Consider the following 11,712-nt stretch of genomic DNA (forward strand, 5'->3'; position numbering starts at 1 on the left):
AGCAGCAGCGCTCGTCGGGTCCGCTTTGGCGAATGTATCCATCGCACTCGCTCTGCGCACGTGTCTATAGGAACTCCATCTCCCATCGCTTTCTTTTGATCTGGATGTTTCAGCAGTCGATGTTTGTTTGTACTTTTGAGCTAAGAAGACAAGACCGAATTCTTCACTTCGGCCACGTCCACATCTATATACGCGCTTGGATTTACGTCGTCTGGACGAATAGAAAAAAGAAAACACGCCTCTCGACACTCGTCGAGCTTTCTTTCTTCAAGAGCGTGTACGTGTCGTCGCCTCTGAGGAGCAACGTCGTGTCTGAGCCCATGGATCGTGTCTAAAACGCTTGTCTATACACGTATAACACCTGTCCGTGCCTGCTCCTCACCTCGACTTTTCCTTGCTCTGCATTTTTTTTTTTCTTTTACCGACAACGCTGGGCGGCAAGCTTCAGACACGCTCTTGTGTCCTGTCCGCCGGACGGGCAACGACGATTAGCATCACAGAGAGCGTGAGTAGACGTGTGCTGTTCGTCGGTCCACGGCAATAACAGCTTCGCGGTATACGTCGTTTCGGTTTCTCACGCGCGCACGAGAAGGGGCGATGAGCGGAGCATTTGCCGCTTTAGTGCTTCAGTGCTGTTGCTACATAGCGGCGTGCATCACAGAGGCGTTGGTTGATTGAGGGAAGCGCTATATACGTGTCCTGGATGTCTTAGTGCGCCAACTGCTTGACGCTATACAGGACTCTCGTTGTGACTACAATGGCCGGATGACTTTATATTTAAAGTGTGGAGACCGCGCGCTGTGGGGAAAGCGCACATCGGTGACCATATGCCCTGTTTTGGTGAGGAATCACAGTATGTTATCCAGTCATCCTTTTCTCTTGGGTGCAGACCACTGTGCAAACGGCTGTACATTATATTAACGGAAAGCGACGTTCAAGAGAGAATCCTGGTGTGCGCCTGTAACACGAGAAAACGCTAAAACTCGAGAAAACACCAGTTACTTTTGAGCATCGCGATGCATAAAATAGCACTTTCTTTAAGAAGCGAGTGGAGCAACAGTGTATTTTTAGCGCACGTTTGGCGGCGCATATATCTTGAAACCAGTGCCATGCTCAAAATTAATTCCAAACGGTATGCCTGGCAAACTCACTAGCTACAATTGAATTTAAATGGAATTTTGGGGTGTTTTGGTGCCAAAAACAACGATTTCATTATAAGGCGCTCGGATTAATTTTGACCGCCGGGGGATCTTTAACGTGACCCCACTGCACGGGACACGGACGTTTTTGCATTTCGCCCCCATATAAATGCGGCTGCCACGGCCGGTATCTGATCCAGCTACACTTCGTAGATTGAAATGTCTGTCGTAAATGAAATAATTAGGAAGGTTAATAATTATATTTATGTTAATTCTTGAGTTGAGCACTTTGATTTCTCGAAGTAATGGGCCGCCTCATCGGACAATTAAGGTCAAGGGCTATAATTGTGCTATCGGCTACAGGCAATATTTCAGAATTTATTGCAGCTAAAAAAATACCCTGTATATTCTCCTCCCTCATTATGGGTGAGGGAGAGTGAAATAGGAAAACACTTGTTGCCCTAAAGAAGACAATGAAGTCCTCGTGTCGAAACGTTGGCTCCAGAGACATAAACCGTCTTCGACCGCTGTTGACATTGACCTACCTAAATGCCGGTTACAGGCGTGCATACAGTATGTACTGCGTAGTACAACTCATTTAGTACACATTTGGTGCGGACACCTGCGGAGCTCGGTCGCGGGAAGTTGTAAAATGTTTTGTGTCATTGCCGGACCAAGCACATGTTAAATTGTGTGGGCCGGCCGGCACTTATTCCGTATAACCTGTAGTGACGTTTCCATGTGCTCGGCATTGCTGTCTGCCCCTCTCACATAATATTCGTTGCCTATTCGGGTCGTCACACTATGCAGGGCCTCCAAAGTCTCTCAGAAGGTGATCCTTGCTGCTCCTCTTTTCTCGAGCATTCAAAAGGTGGGTACAGTAGCGATATAGCCGAAACCCTGGTCGATGCGGACATTCAGTCGAAACGATATTGAACTAGTGAAATGCGATATTAAGTTCAGCAGCTGCAGTGCGAGGCATATTTCCTTGCATTGTTTTTCGCCTCGAGCACAAGTCATCACTTTCGCAAAACAACTCCTAACCCATAGGTGGCGTTGCTATCCGGAAAAAGCGGCGTCTCTCTCTGCGAACTTGAGACGCCACTTAGCGCAAATTTCCAAGTTCGTTTTTGCAAATACAATACAGGGCTGCTGAGGATGACAGGCGCTTTTACTTTCGCCATTATATACTTGAACATCATGGGTTTGTATACAAGTTAACCGTTTACTTGCTCGTATTTGTGCTCTGGCCCGCAAAATTTAAAATTTACAATAGTGTCCTGCTGGCCATTAACAAAGCTGCATTAGCACAGCAATACTCGTAAACCTTCAAAAACTAACGATGCCTTGGAAATAACACTTTCACGTGGACGGCCCGTTAATTACGCTCAAATAAGCAGTGCTCGCGGTGCATGCGTACAACTTATCCGTGGAGATACTTCGCTGCAATATTGAACACAACAGAGGACAGATAGGTCATCGTATCAGTACGCGAATATACCCTCTGACCGGTATACTATGGCCAAGGTTCAAGCTTATTATAGTTCAAGGCCACAGTCCCGTTCTACGTTAGCACTCAGCTGTAAAGGTACAAATACGGTTCCGCAGACTGAATGCTTATTCCTGTTTTTTTTTTTCCCGCTCTCTTTCGTTCTCTCTCTAATCTTTTTCTCCCCACTCCCCTTACCCTGTGCAGGGCTGTTGAGGTGCCCTCCCTTGAGAGACAGTTACGGCACTGCACTTCTCTCTTCTTTTCATCCTAAAAATCACTACACCTTCCACTCCCCAGGTGCTCCTCAAATCAATCGAAATAAGTTCCAATAGAACCTCTGTTTGCAGCAGCTACCAGTAAATGCGCAGACTACAATCAACGCGTTCTTATTCGCTTTATCATGCTATCAACCTGACGACACATATTTCAATTCTCAGAGTTGTATTAAAGAAGAGTTAGAAAACTTGAGACCAGTATCGGAGAAGCAGATAGCCACACGGCGTAATCATACAAGAAACGTAAGCGCAATCGTATCAGTGAGCATCACTCTATAATATGTAGGTTCTGTGTTCGTGCGTATTCCATGGAGCGCTATATAGTATATATACTGCGGCCACATTTTTGCACAGTGAGGAAGATGCGCAAGGGAGGAGAGTAAGTAAAAAACATTTCTATCATATCGCTTAAATGTTGCTATGCGCTGCACTTTTTCGGAGGATTCATGAATGAGCCCTCGGCACAATGAAATGCGTCCGCGAATTCCTTCATGTGCCGAAGAGGACCGTTGACACGGTTCCTGGCAGAGCTGTGCGCGTCGCCTTCTCCCCGCGTCGCCGCCGGGTTCACGTTCTCGCAAAAGCTGAGCCCGTAGTAGATAAAGAACAACTGCTTCTGGTCAAATTGGAGGGCCTTGGCGAAGTAGAAGTTGAGGCCTTCCTTTCGCGTCCACTGTTCGAAGGCCGCGAAGGCCAGCTTGGCTGCCATAAGGTCCAGCATGTCCGACACCGACGTCTTGTATTCGATGGACGGAATCGCGGCATAGCCAGCGGCTGGCGCCGTCATCTCGGTGTAGCTCTGCTGCAGACAGCTTCGGAGGTTTTCGAACACGGACGCTGGGTCGGACGTGCTGGTGTTGTAGAAAAAACCGTACGCCAGCGAATACACGTAGCCCAAGACGACTCGATATATGCGGGCGCCAGCCCTCGCTACGTGAAAAGCGTGCAGCTTCGGGTCACTCGACATGGCAGGGTCGAAGACCGGCAGCGGTATCTCGAGGTGTCCGAAGGGCGAGCCGAGGGCGGGCCACGTGCGAAGGAAGCCGTGCCCCCAACCGGTCCTGAGGTCTTCGCTGTGGTCCGTCTCGACGGGACCGCGCCGGCGCTTCACGGCTCGCTGGAGCCAGAAGAGGACGAAAGAAGACAGCGATATGCTCGAGTTTTCTCTCGTGAAGCCGGCGAAGTACTTGTCCCTGAAGGTCTTATTGAAGAAACGCTGGGGCATCAACGGCTCCCACTTGACGGTGGCGAGCCGGCGTGCGACGTGATCTGAAAACTCCGGCGAGAACCGCCGGCTGAAGTCTTGACCCAGGAACGTGAACAATGTGGAGTTGAGATGGTCCAATACCAGAAACTGGAGCACCTTCCAGCTCAGCTTGACCACGGAGCGGTCGTATGCGAGAAGTGTTACGAGCGCCGGCTCGAAGTGGTCCAGGAACCGGAGGCAGTAGCGAGCCACGGGCAGGGGTTCCGCGAAGCGAGGGTTGCGACCGTACGCAATGGAGGCCAGATGGTGCCGCACCTCAGCGTCCTCAATGAGCGGCGACAGCGTCATGCAGATGCGGAAGGCCAGGTAGTTGAGCAGGTCGGCCTTCTTCAGCGGCTGGTCCACTTTGTCGCTAAAGCTGACCAGGTACTCAAAGTTGGGCGTCTCGACCAGCTGGTTGAGCGCTACCATCTTTTCGCCGAAGGCCTCCTGGACGAGCAAAGACCAGTGCAGCACTCGGGATGCGGGCAGGTGGTCGATGTGCGTCGTCATGCACTCGCTGAGCGGGTCGGTGCAGTCGGCAGCTCGCCTGGCCGCGGCGCGTCTCGCCAGGTCCATCTCGACAGCGGCCACATTGGTGGTCATGGGTTTGTGGAGATGGTCCATCAGTATCCCGTGCGCCTTCGACAGGAAAACGAAGTCGGCCAGCGGCAGACCACCCTCGGCGCGACCGACAAGCAGCCTGGGCTCGGCGATGGAAATGGTCGGATGCGTCGTCGAGTCGGGCCGCTCGACGACGGCCAAGTGGAACAGACTGTCTTCTCCGAGCACCCGGTACAGGCTGCCAACGCTGGCGGAGACTTCGTTAGGTAGCACGCGTTCCGACTCCGAGTAGGGCCAACGCTGCAGTCCAACCATGTAGAAGAGCATGGTGATGAGCTCTCCGAAGAGACCGACGGGTGGCTCGATGCACGCGTCGAACAATGTCTTGGCAGCCGGCAGTTCGCTGTTCTTCCAGCCGAGTACGCTGACCAGAAAGCGCGAGTAGGCGTCCAATATGTCGTAGTCCACGGACGTCCTGTCCTGGAGGCTGCCGGGCTCGTGCTTCCGCATCCAGGACGAGCAGACGTAGGCGTAAAAGTCGTCGCACGGGCCCAGCGAAGTGTTGATGGCATCCAAGATGCGTTCGGCTTCGCGGTCACACTGCCGCGATGAACAGAGATCGCGATCCGCCTCTGCCGCGTCGACGACCTCAGGTCCAACCAATGAAGAGGACGGTGCCGACGCATTCTCGAACTCTTCGTCGGTGAAATTGACGACGATGTAAACGGGCTTGGGGCGTTTAGGCACGACTAGGTAACTGAGCACGCCCATGGCCACGATGGTGAGCACGATGAGCAGGGACGAGAAGACGGCGTAGTTGCAGAAGCACAGGTATCGCCGAGGTGTTATCAATGGTCGCGTATCCAGCATGTCCGCTCGAAATGGGCTGCGCGAGACTGAGTCCGAGAGCCCGTATGATGATGACCTTGATGAGTTTGGCGCATACCCGTATGCCGCTGTGGCAGTTGGTTGGTTTGGTTTGCTTCTACATATAGGCCATACCCACTATGGAGGATATGCAGTCGGATGTATGGATGGATGTATGAATAACCTTATTGACGTCCCTCGGTGCGCGCGATTAGAGCGCAGCGGGGCGCTCCTACACCGGGACAGAGAGGTCATGCCCCTCCGCCGCGTCGCGGGCCCGATGGACAGCCCAAAGCTGTGCTTAAAGGTCCGACCTGCGTAGAGCTCGGTCCCACTCTTCTTTGGCGGTCCTGGCCCCCGGCGCCAGGGGGTAACCCCAGAGCATGTGAGCAAGGCTAGATATATCTTTACAAAAGCGACGCGCATTGTTAGGGTGCGCGTCCGGAAAGGTTTTGTGCAGAAAGGCCGGGTATGGGTAGGTGCCCGTCTGAAGCCGCCTGCACGTGACTTCTTGTGCTTTATTGAGTGCTTTGCGCGGTAGCGGCATATTTCGCTTGACTAATTTATAGTGCTGAGTGAGATCGTTGTAAGTGACGAGGGGGTCGCGCTCGCTCACCCATCCTATGAGAGGGAGCCCGGGCTCGCACGGTGAGTTAGGTCTCGAGCGGCCTCGTGTGATTATGCAACAAATTACTGTTACATAATCGGACATCTTAGGTACATTTAAGGACATGAGAAATAGTAGTACCACAAAGGATCTATCAAGAAAATTACGTAATTTCTTGTTGCCAGTGGCGTAACCAGAATTTTTTTTTTCGGGGATAGGGGAAGCGATGTTCCGGTGCAGGCCACTATTGAGAAAGCATGGCTCCGGTATGTCGCTGATGCGAAGAGACAGTGGGATAAATGGAGTAGAGCACTGCACGGTGTTACGACCGCTGCCACCACTATTACGACTTTAAGGTGGTCCCGTAGCGCTCGTCACCCGTTTCGTGACAGAGCGTTGGTAGCGAAGACTCCGAGTCAGGCGTCGGTGAGAATAACGAAAGGGACTTTATACATTATATACAGGTCATTACACAGGACAAGATCGGATCGGCACTGGGACCGAGAGCTCACATCAAACGCGACTGTTCCCGCACGGCGACGTCCGGCGAAAACGCGTGACACATCTCACTCCACTCGAGAGCGGCACTCTGCATGCTCCCGGTGGGTCGGCGGATCCGGTTTTCCAGGCGGCCGCGTCGCGCCTTATAATGCCCCGAGAAACCATTGTCACTCAAACGGCCCAATACAAAGCCAGCACTCGACGGTCGTCCGAGACGTCCAGCCAGCGACCACGCTGGCCACCCGGTTCAAAGTTGGCGGGCGCGGTGACCTCCAGGCAAAAGGAGGTACGGCGCCGGGCTGTCTGACACTTGGTTGCACGTTTGGACATGTCGCTCGCCGATACTTCTCCGCAGGACACCGCTGCCTGACGGCTCAGCATCTTGACTTGTCAAGGGAGAATTAGGGCGCTGTGCCTTTCGGCGCAGCCCCGGGTTTGTCCAAAGGGCGCTCGCAGGATAAATTCTGCATCTTGCAGATTCGGAATCCGGGCTTGTGGTAATGGCACAACAACGGGCCCGGGCCGGCCGGAAATTGGAGGCAGGTTATCGGGGTCGGCTAAGCTATCTCTATTACGGACTCGGGATGGGTTCGGGCCAAGGATTTTCGGGCTCGGCTTGGGCCCGTAATCGGCCCGGGTCTCCATCAGGTCCGTAATATGCTGGGTATGCTACTGGTGACTTTTGAAGACTGTCTACTATATGTAGGAAAAAGTTTATTTCGTCAGCGTTAGGCGGAATGATTAGGCGCGCCAGATGGCGAGACACCGTTCGTCTCGTCGGAAAGCTGTTTCGGCTCTCAGAAAGCGACGCTCCCGACGCCGTCGGATTTCAAAGAACTCTGATGATGCCTCTGTGAAGAGTACGCCCCATCCGACAACACCTTCCCCTCCGCTCTCTAGGCCTGGCAGAATTCAATCTAAATCTAGCAAGGTCATGGCGGAGAACAATACGACATGGTCCGCACTACTAAATGAAGCCGGAACAACAGCAGAAGTCACAACCGAAGCCGCAGCCGATGCCACTGCCGGAGCCGGAGCCACGTAAAGTGATACAGCTGCGCATCGTTGTAGAGTGCTGTTACGGTTGGCGTCTGGTACCACGTGCAGAAAGGGATTTCACCCGACCTTCTCTCACCATATCCCGTCGAAATGAGGCGTGACTGCTCCTACTACGGTTGTTCGTCCCGCACCACGTGCAGAAAGGAATTTCTCTCACCCGACCTTCTTCATCGAAATGAAGCGTGACTTCCTAATTCGCCATGACCATTTCGAATGTCTGCCGGTCTGGCGGAAGCCCCGCAGTGTTTACAAGACTCTTTTGTGTGTGTAGGTGTGACTTTAGAGGGACCCTTTCCTCGAACTGTCAAGCTCTACAGGGGAACTTCCGTGAACCAGCAACGCCCAAAAGAGAAGGACAAGCGTCTGCACTTCCCGGACCTGAGGCTTGGTATAACCGGAAGCGGGACGCCCTCCTCCTCCTTGCAGCAGACTTTCTGTGCCGGTCACATGACGTCGGCGGAAGCAAGATCCCTCCCACGATTGTAGAGAGCCTATTTAAGGGGCTCCGAAATGTACTTTTACTCACTTCATGCTCTTCTCATTTTCTTTCACCAACTTTTGAATAAACCGTGCAAGTTTCGCACTAGAAATCGTCTCGCCCTTGCTTGATCGCCATGGTCTACCGTATGCCTGCAGCCCGCCGACAACGCCACGCCACTCAATAAGTATCGTCGGTTGAGCTTCGATAGGCAGGCGCCGCTACAACTCGGCAGCAGTACGATACGCTACCCTGGAGTACGCAACAGTGCACAGCGCGGGTTCCTGACAAATTGCCCGAAGAAGACCGGCAAGTGGTTGATACTGCGATCTCTCATCAATAGTTTTCGAATGCTCTTGAATAACCTGCACACTCCGTCAGCGCGAAGTGCAATGCAAGTGTTGGATGCTCTCAATTCAGTAATTAAGTCTTGAGTAAGCATCATGGTTCACCCGCAGCATTTTATTCGCACTGAAGTAAAAAAGGCTCGGGTTTACCTTAACAATATACTGCCACGTACAGCAGTGTGCTGCTGACGCCTACCGGCTCCTTGGTCTTCGCAGGTGACTTCAACGCGCATCACCAGCTAAGGGGAAGCACCAAGATAAGCTTCAGACAGCAGAATGACGGCAGCCTAACGTATCGGCGGAGCACTTGCTTGGACTTGACTGATTTCAAGGCGCTTTGCTGCGTGCACACACAGTTTTCCCTCTATCCCGCTTTCTACTTTCTGTTCACCCTTTCCCTTCCCCCAGTGTAGGGTAGCAAACCGGATGCTTGCCTGGTTGGCCTCTTTTCAGGCAGGTCAGATGGCCGTCAATCGATGTTTGATAGCAACCTCTTCAAGTCGTTTTATGGCCTGGAGTGTGGTGTCCAGGCTAGAACTGCGCAGCACCGCCTCCCATGCTTCAGGTCAGGGAGAGGCCATCAGGTTAGGAGGAGGCTTGTCTTCATCGCAGTCCAATATTATATGTGATTTAGTGTTGCTATAGTTCCCCATAGCATCTACAGAGTGGGTTAAGCCGCGTGGACAGCGGTTCACCGCCTCGCCGAGGAGGAAAAAAATTACCGACGATTACGTTACTTCCTAATGCGAAATTTGAGCGCAGCAAATAAGCTGTTTCACCTTTTCGATAGATTGAGGCAAAGAAATCGAGCAACACATGTATGCGCTATCACAGAATTTTTTTTTATTTTTCCCACGTATTCCTTTAACAAAGACTCCACTAACAGTTCTTGACAGTCATGAAGGAAGCTTTGTGGTCGGAGAAATAGACTGATATATGTTCGACTTGGTACACCAATGCTTGATTCTCAAAGACGTTCACAAAGACGTTCACAACTGGGCCCTTAATGCCATATTGGCCTCCGCCGTGCATCAGTCGTCGCACTTGCATGAATGGGATTCGCGGAGATACGAGTCTTACACTCACCGCATTAAGTTGTGGAAGGTGCGCTGGCCTCGAGGGATATTTGTAACCGTTTGTTGTCGAAATAACAACCAAAACAAGCGCGAACGAGACCGACCCAACAGAACCAAACAGGCGCGGGCGAGAGCTGTGGCGCGAGCAGACGATAGTACGAAACGAGCGGATCGGGTGAGACCAGACACGAGTGCGCATCGAGCCGTAAGGAGGGTCCGCATGACACCAGCATCGCGCGCGCACGTCACTGAAGGGGCCGCTCTCATTGGTCTCCGCCGCTCGCGTCCTTTGTCTCCCACTCCAGCGAAGGGGGGCGGAGCTGGTTACGAGGCCAACGCCGACGACGACGCGAAACCCAGGAACGGACGCCAAAGAGCTGCGCTCTAAAAATGTGCTTACCTCTTCCTTTATCCACCTAGCGCGCACTCACTATTCACCCCCTCCCCCCCCCAGCTCCTGCGCTATCTTTTAAACACGTGACCTCCAATGTCGGGCACACTGGAGGACGGCGCAACTATTTGGCAATTATAGCACAAGCTTTAGTGTCCCACGTTAACGCACGAGCATATTCGGTTGGATACGTAATCTTTCTTTCTATTTTACCTGCTCATTTGTCAACAACAAGGCCAGACCAAGTCCTGACACAACCAAAACTATCTATAGAAAATGTCCTGTGGAGATGGTATCTTCAAGATTACCGAGAATTGGACCATGCTTCGCTTACGCTCATGGGCTTTGGGCCGGGCCGCGTCGGGCCGGGCCCAGACCCTTCGGGCCCGGTTTTGAAACTACCGAGTCGGACCAGGGCGGGCCGCCGCATAGCAGTTCTGGGCTCGGGCCAGGCCCTTGCAGTGCTCTAAAATGGAGCTGGTTTATTGCGCGATGCGCACAGCACGTATCGAATACCGTCTCTCGATCCAGACCCTATACCTAAGGTCTGCTTAAAACCACCCCTGCATGGGGTCTTTCTTCTCTAGTTCATCCACGCCCGTCCCCGGGCAAAAGCCACGGTCCCGCGGTCAAGTCATGGCACAGGAACCACAGAAACGCCTGCACCTGTTTGTAGGGCAGCAAACTAGGCTCAGTCTGGTTAACCTCCCTGCCTTTCCTTCCTCCCTTCTCTCTCTCTCTGCCTGCACCTGTCGTGGTGTGACCACGCAGTCGTCGGTCCATGAAACTCGGCAGAGTCGTGTCCGTGGCGTGTACTCGAAGCGATAGTTTGTTACTCGAAGCGATAGCTGTTGATCGTTGTGTAAACGATCTTGAAACTGGTGAAGCGCACAAAGACGAGAACGAAGAGAGTGGACAGGAGCCGTCGCCACCTGTGTCCCCCGCAGTGGTTAGCACTCGCCGCGCGTGGATCCACGGGGCGCTATTTATAAGGGGGACGTTCAAGTTCGAAGGCGCACTTCCAGAAACACCACGTCGAAGCAAAGCGTTACTCATGCCGACTCAAGTTCCCAGGTTTCCTGCTTTCTTTTAAACACCAAGAAATATCTAGGGACTTCAGTGCCGACTACGGCATTCCTTCCGCATCTCGGTTTCGTTTATAGGAGGCACCAACGTCGACGTCTGAACTGCTGTATTCACGTATTGTGTCAGGTGTCACGTCGCTTTGCCTGACAGGGCATGACCAGACTCGGCGGCGCCCGCAGGAGCTCGGTGACCTAAATATTGATAGTATCACAGCGAAGTTTTTTGCGGACCCTCCCGAACTTTCCTGATCGTTGCTGGACATAGATTATTAGAGAATGCGGTCAGCCGATCGGATAAATATCACTTACGAACAAAACGCCTTGTGAATTCGGCCCCAGCATCTTCGTTTTACGGGAAGTGAATGCATCGCGACGTCGATCATGACACAGAAGAGGGTCGCATTGAAGCAGGACATTGCGACGTTCTTGGCCCTCGCTCTAGCTGTACCCAAGGCTGGTCGAGGAAGCCTCGTTTCAAAGGAGAAAACCGTTGGTTTTCACCAATATTTATTGTAGGAACTTATGCAGGATGGCAAGTCGTTTAACGTAAACCGTGGACAAAATGCACGTTGCACAATAGCCTAT

General features: G+C 52.6%; 1 protein-coding gene across 1 annotated transcript in view; it reads left to right on the forward strand.

The window, feature by feature from the left end:
• Positions 1-826: 826 nt before the first annotated feature.
• LOC135910737 (neuferricin) overlaps positions 827-11,712 on the forward strand; it is a 39,751-nt gene continuing 28,865 nt past the window's right edge. Inside the window, exons 1-2 of the mRNA XM_065442802.1 lie at positions 827-853; positions 1,950-2,010. Coding sequence (XP_065298874.1) covers positions 828-853; positions 1,950-2,010 — 87 coding nt within the window. The 5' untranslated portion in view covers position 827. The remainder of the gene's footprint in view (positions 854-1,949; positions 2,011-11,712) is intronic.

This window comes from Dermacentor albipictus, chromosome 2 (assembly GCF_038994185.2).
Source record: "Dermacentor albipictus isolate Rhodes 1998 colony chromosome 2, USDA_Dalb.pri_finalv2, whole genome shotgun sequence".
Lineage (NCBI taxonomy): Eukaryota > Metazoa > Arthropoda > Arachnida > Ixodida > Ixodidae > Dermacentor > Dermacentor albipictus.